This window comes from Hemicordylus capensis, chromosome 4 (genome assembly GCF_027244095.1).
Source record: "Hemicordylus capensis ecotype Gifberg chromosome 4, rHemCap1.1.pri, whole genome shotgun sequence".
NCBI lineage: Eukaryota > Metazoa > Chordata > Lepidosauria > Squamata > Cordylidae > Hemicordylus > Hemicordylus capensis.
The window spans coordinates 87,148,058-87,164,303 of NC_069660.1; the positions used below are offsets into that span (position 1 = coordinate 87,148,058).

At 45.0% G+C, this 16,246-nt stretch overlaps 1 protein-coding gene across 2 annotated transcripts in view; it reads right to left on the bottom strand.

Annotated features, from left to right (window-relative positions):
• Positions 1–1,884: 1,884 nt before the first annotated feature.
• Positions 1,885–16,246, bottom strand: part of POMGNT1 (protein O-linked mannose N-acetylglucosaminyltransferase 1 (beta 1,2-)) — a 51,403-nt gene continuing 37,041 nt past the window's right edge. For both annotated transcript variants that reach the window (XM_053244962.1, XM_053244963.1), the window contains 5 exons: positions 15,480–15,544; positions 14,060–14,104; positions 12,363–12,498; positions 11,997–12,106; positions 1,885–11,037 (listed from right to left, as the gene is read on the bottom strand). In XM_053244962.1, coding sequence (XP_053100937.1) covers positions 10,941–11,037; positions 11,997–12,106; positions 12,363–12,498; positions 14,060–14,104; positions 15,480–15,544 — 453 coding nt within the window. In that variant the 3' untranslated portion in view covers positions 1,885–10,940. The remainder of the gene's footprint in view (positions 11,038–11,996; positions 12,107–12,362; positions 12,499–14,059; positions 14,105–15,479; positions 15,545–16,246) is intronic.

A 16,246-nucleotide genomic window follows, 5' to 3' on the forward strand; every position in this document is an offset into this window, starting at 1 on the left:
ACTCCATACAGCAGAGGGAGGGAGGGGGGAGGGGAACACAAAGAGAATAGCTGAAAGAGGTTTTTGTTGTTGTTTGTTTTTGTTTTTTTACAGACCAAGAGTGGAGAAACTGAGGGAGATGAAGAAACGACAGAGAGCAGATGAAAAATTAAGCATACAGGCAAAGATATATGGAGAGAAAAAAACTGTTATCTGGAGCTAGGTGAGGACAGAAAGAACTGGGGCGGGGTTATCCCCCTCAGCCCCGAGTGGGCGTGTATCTATCTTTTCTTCCAATCAGATTCTATCCTGTCTCGGACCTAGTGGGGGGGGGGAAGATAACCCATGAGATGTCCCTGGCAACAATAACCGAGAAGGCTGGTGTTAATTATATGAACAAAACCTTTAGGATTGCACTGTCTCGTTTTCCTCTGGTGGCAGCATGAGTCAAGCCCATGACTAAGCTGAGGCCAAGACAGAGGTTTGTTTCCTACTTCCAAGATCCATGCTCCAGAGCTCACCTACATTGGTGCAGTTCAGATGTCATGCAGAATTTGGTTCTGTGAGACGTTCCTGAGATTTCTATTGAGGTCTAAACCCAGTAAGTCTCAGCTTGTTTTAAGCATTGTTTAGGAACAAGCTAGGATATGAAACTGTGATTCAGTCTTGTAGTTCCATCTTGTGGATTCTAAACCCGAACAGGAAGTAGAAACCTTCCTCCCCTCAGGCATGAAGGGTATGCGGTTGTGTGCAGTACCAGGATTAAGCCATGGTTCCATGTTTGGATGAGGCCATTATGCCTGTATTTCAAAGCCTATATAATACAGGCTAGCGATACACCTTCATTTGAAGTTAGACAACCTGACTGCAAGTGTGACAGAGCAGTTCCAGTGGTAAAAGGGTAACCTCTCTTAACCTTCAAGAACATGCTTACTAGTAGCTTGCAAACAGCCCTGCAGCCGATCACAGTAGCAAACATTGCCTGCGACCCCCCCATCCCCCACCCCCGGACAGGAAAGCATCTGTCTGTCAGAAGAGTGGCATCCTTTAGCCATCGACAGCCACAAATAATGTAGTTTATGTGTCCCCAACCTTGGATCCCCAGCTGATGGGGAAAGTTAACCCCTGCTAACTGGGCAAAGAGGCACCTTTTTAACATGATTCTCCTCTTTATTTAGTAGGGGGAGAGTAACTGGCCCTATCCACCCCCAGCACAGTACCTCCAGTCACTGTTGCTGATGCCTATCTTATGTTTCTTTTTAGATTGTGAGCCCTTTGAGGACAGGGATCCATCTTATTTATTATTTCTCTGAGCCATTTTTGGAAGCCATTATATTTCTTTGTTATTTCACTATGTAAACCGTTTTGGAAACGTTTATTGAAAAGCAGTATATAAATATTTGATGATGTTGGACTAAAGTAATGTGCCGTCAAGTCGATTTCGACTCCTGCCTCCCACAGAGCCCTGTGGTTTTCTTTGGTAGCATACAGGAGCGGTTTACCATTGCCTCCTCCCACGCAGTATGAGAGGATGCCTTTCAGCATCTTTCTATATCGCTGCTGCCCAAAATAGTACCAGCAGGGATTCAAAACAGCAACCTTCTGCTTGTTAGTCAAGCATTTCCCCGCTGCACCACTTAAGGTGGCAATGTTGGACTACAATTCCCATAATCTCCAGCCACAATGTCAGATGCAATTGTGGCTGCAACTGATGAGAGTTTTAATCCAACATTACCTGGGGACCCAAGGCTGAGGACCCACATAGGTGAACTAGGGTACATTTTACTAGATTAGGGTGATGTTGAAGATGCTTATGGGTGGAGAGCATATTGTGTTCCAGAGCAGTTACAGGAGTTGGCATCTTCTTTACAGTGCAGGATATTACAATGCAGGGAAGACATGGAATGTAACAAGTTTTGCCACCTTTATTTTTGAAAAACAAACCAAGGACAAAACAAAAAACTTACAGTTGGATTCCAAGAAGCAGCCACCCCTCCTGCATGCAGCCCCAGTTCCCTTCCCAGCTGCATGCAAGAAGAGGCCTGCCAAAGACCCAGGAACACCCAGCCCATTAAATGACATCATTCTGTGTTAAAGGGGAATTACAGAAAAGGAAAGGGGAAAAGAAATCCAGAGGGGGGTAGGTGGAGAAGGGAGAGAAAGTAAGATACCAAGTGGAAAAGAAAGACACAGCAAGAAACAAGTCTGTTCCACATGGCAGCTTTTAAGAGTACGGTTACAACAGTTTGAACCACCTGGCATTGGAGAGCCTTACATACGTACACCAATCCACTGAGAGACCATAGGGTGTGACAGCTTTACATTCGGGAGTTGTGCATTGTCACCAGTAGTTTGAGTTACATGGAGAAGCATATTTCAAACAAAATGGATATTATCCAAAGATTCCACACTGTTCTGGGTATCTGTAGGTCTGGAAAGTGCTAGATGCCTCAAGATAGAACTCTTGAGGAATTTATGATCCTATTTTTTTAAACACCTAAATTATCTGCATTTTCCTTTTAGCCCTGCACCCCCACAGAGTTAGGCAAAGTCTGAAATCAGCAGCTATTCAGGAAACAAGTTATTTACAGGTTACTCCTCCTCCCCTGGCAAAACAAAAACCAAATCCAGAGTGTTAAGAAAAGCTAAGAATTATTGATCCTTATTGGAGATCTGGTCTCATATTCTGCCTTCAGTAGTGGCCAGCCAGAAAATTTTGTCTGAAATATTATTCATCTATCTATCAAACTTCTATACTGCCCAAACTTTTGTCTCTGGGCAGTTAACATAAAACAATTAAAATATATATAAAAAGTTAAAACAATTCACCAATTTAAAATCAACCATAAAATAACAGACAATTTTTAAAAGCTGGGAAAGCTTGGGTGAAAAGATGGGTTTTCAGATTTTTTTAAAAATTGCCAGAGATGGGGAGGATCATATTTCAACAGGGAGTGCATTCCACAATCTCGGGGCTGTAACTGAGAAGATCCGTCTCTGTGTAGCCACCAGATGAGTTGGCAGTAACTGGAGACGGTCCTCAGATGACCTCAGTGGACGGTGTGGCTCACAGTGAAGAAGATGCTCTCTTAAATACCCAGGGCCTAATCCGTTTAGGGCTTTGTATTTTATATAACTAGCACTTTGTATTTTGCCCAGAAACCAATTGGCAGGCAGTGAAGCTCCATCAGCAAAGGATTACAACGGATGACCCAGAGACCAATCTGGCTGCCGCATTCTGAACCAACTGAAGTTTTCGGACTATGTACAAAGGCAGGCCCCATGTAGAGCACATTACAGAAGTCAAGTCTGGAGGTTAACAACAAATGTACCACTGTTTTGAGGTCATTGATCTCGAGAAACGGGTGCAGCTGGCGTATCAGCTGAAGCTGATAGAAAGCACCCCTGGCCACCTCCTCAACCTGAGAAACCAAGGAGAGGTGTGGATGCAGAAGTACTCCCAGACTGCGAACCTGTTCCTTTTGGGGAAGTGTGACCCCATCTTGAACAAGTATATCAAGATAGTCTCTGGAGTTCTGACTTCGCACAATAAGTACCTCCGTCTTATCTGGATTCAGCTTCAGTTTATTCTCTCTCATCCAGCCCATTACTGCTTCCAGGCAGGCATTTAGGGAGGATATGCCAACTCCTGAAGAAGTTGACATGGAGAAGTAGATCTGGGTGTCATCAGCATACTGTTAACACCCAGCTCCATATCCCCTGATAATCTCTCCCAGCGGTTTCATGTAGGTGTTAAAAAAGCATTGGAGAAAGTATGGAGCCTTGGGGGACACCATAGTTAAGCTCAGATCTCGAAGAGCAACAGTCTCCAATCGACACCATCTGGAATCTGTCTGAGAGGTAGGAGTGGAACCACTGTAAAACAGTGCTCTCACCCCCAACACTCTCAGATGTTCCTGAAGGATACTATGGTCGATAGTATTGAAAGCCGCCGAGAGATCCAAAAGGACCAACAGAGTCACACTTTCCTCTGTCAATTCCCAACTGGAGATCATCCATCAGGACGACACAGGCAGTCTCCATCCCATAGCCCGCCCGAAAACCAGTTTGAAATGGGTCTAGATAATCAGTTTTCTCCAAGACCACTTTGAGCTGAAAGGCTACCACTTTCTCAATTACCTTGCCCAACTATGGGAGGTTGGAAACAGGCCTATAATTGCTCAAATCTGAGGGATCTAATGCTGGCTTCTTTAGAAGAGGTCTAATGATTGCATCCTTAAGAGAAGGAGACATCCCGCCCTCCCTCAGAGACGCATTTATGATTTCTACCAGGCCTCCTTCAAGAGCCTCCCTGCTAGATAGAACAAGCCATGTTGGACAAGGGTCAAGAGGACAAGTGGTAGGCCTCACCAATCCAAGCAGCTTGTCCACATCCTCTCAAGAGTCACAAACTGAAACCGATCCAGTCGAATCACATAAGAGGAGTTGTTGGACATCTCCAGTTCAGACATCAAATTAATTGTGGAGTCTCCATCTAGGTTGGACTGAATCAGAGAGATTTTATCTGTGAAAAACTCTTTAAACACATCACAGCGGGTAACTGATGACTCCAAATTCTGGTTCGGGGGTGGGGGGCAGATACTAGTCCCCTCACAACCCTGAACAACTCCGCTGGACGTGAACTCGCAGAGGCAATACGGGCAGAAAAGAACTGCTTCTCTGCTGCATGTATTGCCTGAGCATAGATCTTTAAATGTGCTCTATGTTGTAATCTATCAGATTCGAGTTGAGTCTTTCTCCACTTGTGCTCCAGTCGCCTACCTTGCCGCTTTAGGCGCCGTAGATCTTCCGTATACCAAGGGGCCAATTTTGAAGCGAGTCAGAGGGGATGCTTGGGAGCAATTGTGTCTACTGCCCTGGTGAGCAAGTTGTTCCAATTCTCAACCAGGACGTCAACAGGATCACCAGCAAAGCCAACACTGAATCCCTCCAAGGCTTCTTGGAATCTTACTGGATTCAATAACCTCTTCGGGCGGACCATTCTAATAGGCCCCTCGCCCCTGCGGAGGTGGGAAGTGGTTGTAAGTCCAACTTTAACCAGATGGTGGTCCGTCCATGACAACGGGGAGATCATAGGAGTCCCCACCCATGGAACACCACCCTGATCAGAGTAGAAGACCAAATCAAGCATGTGACCTGCAATATGCATCAGTCCAGAGACCACTTAGGATAGGCCCATAGTTGTCATGGCTGCTATGAATTGCTGAGCTGCCCTGGACAAATTGGTACCAAAACACACACTGAAGTCTCCCAGCACCAAAAGTCTGGGAGACTCCAATGCGAGTTCCGCGACCAAGTCCGTGATCTCAGTAAGGGATTCCGTTGTGCAGTGGGGCAATCGGTACACCAACAGAAGTCCCAATCTATCCCTGGTCCCCAAACTTAAGTACACACATTCAGTATGGTCTGAGACCCTAACAGGGACCCTGGTGAGGGAGATGTTATCCTTATAGGCCACAGCCACTCCACCTCCTCTCACCTGCTCCTCTACAGAATATCCTGGAGGGGGAAGTTGGGATCAGACTGGACCACTAGCCTCCCCCAACCAAGTCTCGGTAATACATACCAGGTCGGCCCCTTCATCCATAATCAAATCATGGATGAGTTCAGGCTTATTTTGGACCAACCTGGCATTGCAGAGGAGCAAGGTAAGAAAGGGAGGAGTGATTGATGTATTAAAATATTCAATTTTCAAATACTATTCTTTTTGATTATTCTGAATATCATCTTGAATATTTATTATATTGTGAATTATGCTTATTTATTTATGGTTTTTTTTTTAATATACCACCCAATCCACAGACTCGGGGCGGTATACAAAGCAAGAACAGCATCCAAGATTTTGAGAGAGAGAGAGAGAGAGAGAGAGAGAGAGAGAGAGAGAGAGAGAGAGAGAGAGATTTAAAGGGTAAACGCCTGGCAGAAAAGAAATATCTTCAATAAGATCTTAAAGGCTGAAAAGGAGGTGGCAGACCAAATCTGGGGGAAGAGAATTCCAAAGTGAAGGGGCAGCAACAGAGAAAGCCCTTCTATGGGCCCTAGTACTACGGACCTCTCTGAGACCAGGGACCAAAAGAAGGCAACATGAGAAGATCTCACATGATGGGACAGAACTGGCCAAGAGAGGCGATACTGAAGGTAAACAGGTGCTAAGCCCTGAAGGGTTTTAAAGGTGAGAACCAGCAAATAGGACCCGGAAGCAAATAGGTAACCAATGCAGCAACCACAATAGAGGTGTCACACTATCATATCTCCTAGTGCCCATAAGCAGGCGGTCCACCGCATTTTGGACCAACTGAAGCTTCAAAGGCAATCCCAGGTAGAGCACATTACACTAATCCAGACGAGAGCATGAGTTACCGTTGCCAGGGCCTGCCGGTCGAGATAGGGCTGCAACTGGTGGACCAGCCAAAGCTGGGCAAAGGAACCTCTCGCCATGGCCTCCACCTGCTGCTCAAGATCTTAAATCACATGTAAGATCTGCAGTTGTGTAAACAGTAGCGGTTTTATTGAATTCTATTGAAAACTGAAGCAAAGGTTTTCTTTAGAATTCATTCTGTTTAGTTTGCAGAATTTGTGAAGTTTGGCAAGGGAAGTAGAGATTTTATTCTGTGTGTGTGTGCATGCGCCGGAGGCAACCCCCTTGCCAGGAATTTAAGGCTGAATGGAAGATCAGCCATTTTGTTGTGTTCACATTTGCTCTTATGTATGTTTATTCAGAAGGAAGTCCCTGCTGAAGTCAATGGGACTTATTTGAGAATAAACATGAGTAGGACTGCAGCTGACAAGTGAATTTTTTAAAAAAGGTATGTCTGTATTATTGGAATTCAGTCCCTGTTAAATGCACAACCCTCATTTGTCTATTTCAGAAGTGTAGCTTCAGGACACAATATACCTTCCATTAAAATCAAAACTCTCATTGATTTAAATGTAGCTGAACTGTGCCTAAAAAGTTATAATATTCCGAGTTAGCTCTTCCAAGCCAGAATTGTTTTTCTTTTACAGGGAAGCATACAAAACTATTTTTGCTAAAAAATAATAATTTAAGGGTTCTCAAAAACTAGCTAAAAGAAAAACCGAATTAATAACTATGTGTGTGTGTGTGTGTGTGTGTGTGTGTGTGTGTGTGTGAAAAAATGTATTTTCCCGCAATTCCACCCCCTACTCCCCCAAATGGCCCTTGCCTTGCTGAAACTTGGCTGCAGCAACTGATTTCAGAGCAAATAATTCTCTGGAAAAGCTGCTCTATCTGCCCATTGGCATATCAGTATATGGAAGGCAGGCAGGAATTTCAGAGCTTATAAGGCTTTCTAGACTTATCTGCAAGTTTGAATTGTTCTTCTTGACTGGGAGAGGACACACCCCATACCATCCTTACCATAAGCCACTTCCTTCCCAGAAACCAAACACACAAAAATCCAACCAAATCAAGTCCTCACAAAAAAGTTAAGCCATTTGCATACACAAATCCTCTGAAACAAGATGTTGTTTCCATGGTATCCTTGTTGTCATCACCATAAATGCGTTGCATTTGGTCAGACACGGAAGAATGGGTACCACTGCCAGCACACCAAGAGTAGAACATTGTTACATTCAGACTATCTACATTCAGGGCCCTTTCTGGTCTTTGACCATCCTCTTGGAGCAAAACTACTACATCAAATGACCTGACTTTGCACACAGGAAAGACAAGAATTGTCTTACTGCAACAAGTACCTAGCACCATCAATCAATCAAGTACCTAGCACCAACCAGTGCACACATGGGAGTATGGAAGATGCCTGTGCTCTTCCTTATCAAACTTTTAGGAGACCAGGGCCCCTTAGTCCCAGGCAAAGAGACAATCTCATCTTTTCATTGCTCCAAAGTCCTTCCCCAGAAGTAGGGTATCCCTCCCTTCTATCAAGGATTTTGATATCTCAGGGCTGGATCTGCAATAAGGACTCCACTTCTGTAAGTGAAACCATGCTCAGGGTGGTTAACACGAATTCGCTACCTCTGAAAAAGCCAATGTGCAGAAGGCCCAACTCTCTACAAGGCTCGAGTAGTTGGGTGGCTTCAAAGCCACATCTGTTCACGTTTCCAAATCAGAAACTGTTTCTGCAGAGCATGATTTCCCATGGTTGGCTTCACAGACTGAAGGTGAGCAGTTGCTCCCTCCTCCCTGCAAAAGGATCCACTCCTTAAGAGAGTCAAACAACTTAAAATCGAACAAGCAAAAGCATGTTCCATACCATGTTGCTACAAAACGGCAAATTCTTTTCACAATTAGGGCCATTTCATGCATCAGCAGAAACACAAACAATCTTAGTGGTCACCATGCATCTTTACAGGGTGCACACTCACTCACAAGAGTGTAAATTTGAGTCCAGGTGAGTTATTCTTCCCAAGTTCCTGGTTACAGAAATACGTACCTTCTCTGAATTTTAGTGCTTACTTGACAAATGCAAATTCTTCTGCAGAATGTATAAAGTGGCTCAAAGTTAATCTCTATTGTTCTTGGTGAAAATGGCTTAGGGAGTAGCACATATAGCCAAGTTTACCAATGAAACATGATGCAGTTGACAAATAATTGACTAAGCACTCAGGGAAGAAGCAGCACAAGCACTCCCTTTAGACCCAGGTGTGCTCTGCTCATCATCTGGCCACACTCATCTTGCAGCTGAAGGACAACTCTTTGATCAATAGAAGTGCTTCAAGTCTAACAGGCAAGGCCACCATAAACTCATATTCCTGTTTCCATTCACCTGAATTACCAGCCTGTTTTACTTGGCCATGTAGCATCTGGCAATATCTGTAGCAGGGATGCAAGCCCCATTATCTCAACAGGCAAAGAATCCACTCATGCGACCCCATTTATTGTATCAACACCACCAGAAGAAAGAATAGATTGAATAGACTCAGGTCCTGGGCTGCCTCTGTAAATAAACAACTTATATACAGATCTGTACTAAATAAATAACTTTAGCCAAGCCATCTACAATACCCTGTAGTCTCCTTCTTGGCCACAGGAATCATTAGGGCTCTGGTATGGGCAAGAATATATATATATAGGACAAGCTAACTGATACGAAACAAGACAATCCCAATTCAAGTGGGACCCCCAATGCAGAAACAGAGAGGGTGAGGACAGAACCTTATTCAAGGGAGCCACAGCTGTTGGCTCAAACATTGCTATAATTACAGCAATACTGTGTCGTTTAGCTCCACTTTCTAGTCCCTCTCCCATTTGTCACCCCAGGCATCCTCAAATAGCATCAACTCTCTTATGTATCCAGTTAGTTTGGAAACTGGTTGAGGAGGGAGAGAAGGAGGAATGGAAGAGAAAACAGGAGAAGTGCCCCACCCTCCACCAAAAGGAAGGACAGTCTTGTACTAAACTAGAACCTGACTGTCCCTTACTGGGCAATGCTCCCTTCCCTTTTGTTGTTTAATGAATTGATCTACTGAAAGTTACATTCTAGATCTTAGGTCTCTCCTCACCAAATAAGGCACAGGATGTGGAAGAGGAAACTATCTCTACCTCTTTATCCCTGAATTGCTGCCCTTTTCCATCACCTCTAATTGGAGAAATCTGGAATCCAGGGGGGAAAGCACAACTCTTTCCCCAAGAGCCATCAACACCTCCCTGATGGCAAACAAGGCAACTCCCAAATCTTCTCTTCAAGCAACATGCTTCAGCAAGCTGTACCTCAAAAACCACAAGACTGGCTAAAAATCAATAGGAAGGGACCCAATTCCTATTAGCTCCACAAGAAGGAGCTTGCCCAATAGGCACGTACCACCAATATCCCATAAGAAGGTGGCCTGCTACTGCCACAGCTCATCTCCACGGTAGACCAACAGAGGGACAACTGTGTCCCTGGTTTATTTTCAAGCGTATTAGGAAGCTTGTTCCGAAGGGACAAGCAGAATTAAGGTTTGGTTAGATTCCTTCTCTACCTTGTATGAGCTGGCAGACATCTTCTAGGCCAGCACTTGCTCGCTCAAGGCACTTTTTGCACCTACTCTTTCACTGCCTCTTGGCTCTTTTTCTTGGGATTGTACAACATGTGCTTGCAGTGACACCATAGCAATGTCAGCCCCAAGCCCCACATTCTCAGCCTCTGCATGCTGCTCCTAGCCAACTCTTGGTGAGAGTTGGAGTCAAGAAGAGTTGCCTAAATTTGGTAGCTAGAGGCCAGAACCTTGAAACAGACCCTGTCCCCTCTAAAGTCCCAAAGGGGAGAAATGGAATTCTGTGCCCAAGCATCCAGAATTGATCGTCCACAGTACTGATACATGCCGTTCATTGTGGTTTATGTCCTCCATTCCGATGATGCGGGCAGCCTCCATCTCCGACACCAAACCATTCCCCACATGCAGGTGAACTGTCTGCTCCGTAGCCCATTAGCCAGCCCAGAGGCAACTTGGTTCTCCTCTCTGAAGGATGGTCCCCCGCCCCACGTGCTTTCAGGGGATTAGATTCCCATAAGCAATCTTCGAACACTCCAGAAACACAAGCAGGACAACAGCCTTTTTTTTTAAAAAAGGATGTTGCCCAATACACAGTTAATAAATAAAAATCATATCCTGAAGCAGCGGTGCAGAAGGAGCTCCTAAAAGGGAACCCATCTCTGTCAGACAGCTCCTCTGGTCCAACTCCCAATTTGAGGGGGGGGGGAAGGATGGCCAGGTAGTAAAGCATCAGTGTTAAAAATGAGACAATCGCATTGTTGCAGCTGCTTAGAAAAATACTAGGCGGTTTTCCCAGGGCAACTGGATCCACGCTTGGCAGCAGCTGCTCCAGGACAGGAGGACGTCCTGCAGCCCATGTGTCTCGTTGCGACTCCCAAGTCTTCAGAAAAATCATCATCGAGATCCTGCAGAGCTGCAAGTGCCTGCTCCCTTCTTCCCAGCAGATTGCAGAGGCGATACGGGCACCACTCTCAGGTCCTGCTTCACGTTTGCTCTGCTCCTGCCACTACAGCTCCTGCTGCCTCATCCTTGGCTTGAGGCTCCATGTAGATCGGGGTCACTGAGGAAGGTTTCTTGGATCTAGAGAGAAGTGAGAGGAGCCAATGATCAGGGACCCGAGACAAACATACACACACACGAAAGTTCAGGACCCTGCTAACTGAGCAAAAAAGGCACCTTTTTTGAGTGGTGATTCTCTTATATTTAGCAGGGGGAGAACAACTGTCCGTATCCAAACCCAGCACAGCATCTCTCCAGTGACTGTTGCTGGTGTCTATCTTATGTTTCTTTTTAGATTGTGAGGCCCCTGCAGACAGGGAACATCTTATTTCATTTGTTTATTATTCATTTTCCTACGTAAACTGCTTTGAGAACATTTGCTGAAAAGCGATAGATAAATAGCTTTTCAACAATACAATACCCATTTGCCTGGAAAACAGTTCGGCCTTCATAGCCGCTTCATGAGATGGCACACTTCCCCACCCATTCATTGCCAGGTCAGCAGTTTGCCCTCTGGCAATTGCCTCCTCTGTCCTCAGCCATATTTTGCAAGACTCAACTTTGTTCTTCAAACGGACTCTCAGAGTCAACGGTCCCCACAGCCGTTTCCTTTTTAGCTTAACTGTCTCCATACATCTAGCTCTCAATGCACACAGCCACTTCCCAGCTAAGGGACTGCCAATGATCTTTATGAAGGATCATATCTTGCGGCATTGAGCCATAAGAGCCTCTTGCCAAGTTCTCTGCAACTTTTGCTTTGCTAATGAGAAATAAAGCAGGCACCAGGTGGCAGTAGAGAGGATTTGACAGTAGACTGAAAGACTGTGTTACTTGGAGACATTTCTCCATGGATTCCTTCTGAACAATCACACCAATTTGATGGGATGAAGAAAGCTAGCTGAGGAAACACTGGAGTAACATTAGGAGAGAAAGTGCCCCAACTAAGCAGTCAGGCAGCAAGATGACCCAACAGGGAACAGGCAAGCTCTACACAGTCCCAGGGGATGGTTTGGTTCGCAACGACACTAATGCACACTTACGAGTATGGTGAGGCAGGGACTCCTACTACTAAGAAATGGTTCTTCTTCCGGAAGAGCCGCCACAGTCCCTTGTGGTTCCCACGGACATCCAAATCCCATATGTGGAGGCACTAAGGACAGGGTAAGGGAACAGTTTATAATGGTGTCAATAAGATCAAGTCAACTATGTAACAAAACTCCAGAATCTAGAGGATGAGCTGCCTCTGTGAACAGCTTACTACCTTGGCTTTCAATTCAAGTACAGCTAGGATAAGAGCAATCTGATGATGCAGTCTCTCTGCACCATCAGATTGCAGAGACTGATGAGGTAGTCTCTACCCAGCCTGTGATGTCACAGGCTGGGTAGGAGGGAAGGTTGGAAGTTACCTTGGCAAGTTGAGTCCAGGTGGTGAAATCTGCTTCCTGCTCCATTTTGATGTACATCACATAGATCTTTCCTTCAGTGTCCGGCACAAAGGAATCCTCGCAGGGGTTCTTGCGGTGATCGAGAACTTCTGCCTCACTGGAGGAGGATAAAAAGACAGGAGTAAACACGAAAATGATGGATTCAAGTTAGGGAGTGAGCGTGCGCATGCACGTGTGCGCACACACACACTCAAGAAATCCCAAGTGGTTTCAGAGGTCTGTGGCCATTTAAGTGCCTCAAAAATTAAGTTTTGCTAATTTTTTGTTTTTTAGAGAGCTGTGTTCATCACAGGAAGATAATTGGTCTTATGGTAGCAAGCATGCCTTGTCCCCTTAGCTAAATAGGGTCTGCCCTGGTTGCACTTCTAACTTGGCAAAGAGGCACCTTTTAATGTGGTGATTCTCTTTATTTAGCAGGGAGAGAGTAACTGGCCCTACCCACCCCCAGCACAGTACCTCCAGTGACTGTTGCTGGTGTCTATCTGATGTTTCTTTTTAGATTGTGATCCCTTTGGGGACAAGGATCCATCTTATTTATTTATTATTTCTCTGAGCCATTTTTGGAAGGGCAGTATAGAAATAAAATACATAATAAAATAATATCAATGGGAGACTTGATGTGTGAGCACTGTAAGATATTCCCCTTAGGGGATAGAGTCACGCTGGAAAGAGCAGAAGGTTCCAAGTTCCCTCCCTGGCTTCTCCAAGATAGGGCTGACAGAGATTCCTGCCTACAACTTTGGAGAAGCCACTGCCTGTCTGTGAAGACAATACTGAGCTAGATAGACTGATGGTCTGAGTCAGTATATGGCAGCTTCCTATGTGTTAGTCTATTGCAGTAAAAACCCAATAAGAGAAACTGGTAACACCATACAGACAGAGTCTGCAGGAATCTTCCTGGAAGCCTTCAGGAAGACCCAAATATTTTGATGATGATGGATAAGCCATATATATTCTTCTTCAACAACAACAACTCAAATCTGTTTACACTGAAAAGGGTAAAAGATGGCTTCGTGTCTGAAACAGGCTAACAATCTTAAAAATACACACAAGGGTGACACCAGTGACAGCCACTGGAAAGACACTGTGCTGGGACTGAAGAGGCATAGGTCCTCTGCCCCTGCTAAAAATAAGAGAGCAACCATTTTTTAAAAAGGACTCTATTTGCCCACACAAAACTATGTTCTGTTCAAGCTTTGTAGTATGAGAGAGAAAAATGATATGGTTCTAAAGATGGTTTTTGAACTCCCTAGAAAGTTTTACATGAGAAGTTTCTAGCATTTAATAGTTTCAGTTCCAAAGTTTTGTATACTTCTAAAACAATATCTGCTAAGAAAATCCTCTTGCTGATCAAATTTTTATGATTTAGATTTCCCTATTAAACCTCTAGAGCAGTCTGAAGCCATGGCCAATGATAGCTTTTTTATTACATTGTTGATGTTATGGCATATGCACAAGGTGGCAAAACAAAGGCTCCACTCTTTCCACAAGTGACCAAAAAATACAACTATAGCAGATTCAGCAAAGTGTCTGCTAGCAAACCTGGTGATAAGCACAATGACAGCAGACACAGCCTTCTGCATTTCCAAACAGTTACCTCCCCCTCCTCACTTAAGGGATGGAATATTGCAGAGCGTTATCACCAACACACAAGTTACCTGAGCAGGTGATGAATTTCAGTTTCATATGCATCTTTCTTTAAGCTGAATAGAGGGAAAAGAGAGCATGTGAGATAGGAAGGAGTGAGATGGCTACTTTATATCTTACAGGTGCATGTCTTAGGGGTCCGCTGCAAGGTAGCCCACTCTTGGTCCCAATGTCCAACTTGAATAGTAATCCAGAAAGTGATCAATGACCATGATTAAAACACCAGCCTAGTGACACCTCTAGAGAAAGACCATCTTGTATAGAGGAACCCAATTGGATCATCCCATCCCACTATCTCTTCTCTCCTAGTCTCCACAGTTGCACTGAGGATGGCAGCACCTGCCAAGCAGAGACTGGGACTAATGGAGGAAGCAGATACTGGTCGTTAAAACTGTAAGAGTCAAAGGCCTAGATGTAACCAACTGGTTGCCAATTGGCAACCATGGAAGAGCAGGTGCTTCTCCCTTTCCAACAACATCTTGTCCTTTGGAGTATGGCATGGGTGTCTTGAAAAGCCCAACTAGCTGGATTGACTTGAATGGTGTAGAGATGACAGCTGTCAGTCTGATGAGCTGTGGGCTCAATTACAGACTTGTCCACGCTTGCAGATATAATTCCAACTATTTCCAGCCTTGCCTCTTCTAGCCCATTAAGTGTCCATACATATAGCAGGAGGCTGGGCAGGGATGTTACTTGCAGCAACAGCTATAAGATCAACATTTCTCCAAACTCTGTGCACAGGAAGGAACACAGGAATCTGCTTCATGCCAAGTCAACTGCTCCATCTAGCTCAGTACAGTCTATACTGACTAGCACTGGCTCTCCAGGGTTTGGGGTGTTTCCTCACCCTACCTGGAGATGGCAAGGACCGAGCCTGGGAGCTTCTGCATGCAAAGCACAGGCTCCCCCATTGAGCTACAGCCCCTTCTCTATATATTTAGCTCTGCAAGGAGCTTGCTTATCTTTCCATTCCCCATATTTCCATGCCCAAGCTTGGCTCAGTCTCCAGCTATTTGTACGCAAGGTTATTTATTCAGTCAGATGCAGGAGGCTGTTGGCCTGAGGGGGGGGAGGGGGAGGGTACACACACGTGCACACTCACACACACGTTTTTCTCAGATGAAAGTGGGATGTTTAAGATGCTGTAGTTTTACACATGCAGCTTGCAAGTCAGAGAGTGGGTTATGTTCCAATTATTTACTTACTAAACTGACATACTGCCCTCCTGCCACTATTCACCCTCCAGGACTGTTAGGGTCCCCCAAGGGAAGTGTTATTATATGTTGATGTTTTGGGGTCTCTAGTATGGCCAAGCGAGCAGATCCAAGCTGGTGAGGTGAAAAAACGAGAAAGGCATATCCTGGGACTGGAGCCATCCTGACCCTTGGGATGAACGGTTGGTTCTACACAGTCTGCAGGTGCTGCACTTACCTCTCCACGTTTTTAAGTTGGACACTGGGGACAGTGTTGAACTTGTGCTTTTTGAAGTAGGCTTCCTAGAAGAGAGGAGAGTATAAAAACCATCACAAGGGATCAGTCATCTCTATCGTCTACTACTACGAATATTTAAATACTGCTCTTCAACAAAATTCTCAAAGTAGGTTTACATAGAAAAATAAATAATACATAAGATGCTCCCTGTCCCCAAAGGGCTTACAATCTAAAAAGAAACACAACGTAGACACCAGCAACAGCCACTGGAGGGATGCTGTGCAGGGCTTGGATAGGGCCACTACATTCAACCCAGGCTTCCAATTACCCCTAGAGCACTCACTAGAGAGAATCTGTGATTTAGGCACATGGATCCAGCAACCAGGGTGATGGAGCAGAAAACCCTTCCCCATGGTGAGCATTTTTTAAAAAAATTACATTTTAATCTTGCCTGTCCAGAGTGTACAAAGCAGTGCACATGGTTTTATCTCCTGCCTCATTTTATCCTAACAAACGTGTGAGGTAGGTTAGGCTGATGGTAATGGCCCAAAGTCACCCAGTGAGACTTCCATGAATGAGTGGGGATCTGAATTCCGAATTCCCTGGTCCAAAGCTAACACTTTGAGCACTAGACCACACAGGCTCCAAAAGCCACACCTGAATGAACTGCCAATGGAGACAGCCACCAGGGGAAGAAATTTACAGTGGCCTCTACATGGCTATCATTGTGTGTGCCCATCTTTAGGGGTAAGCAGCACATATTGAAC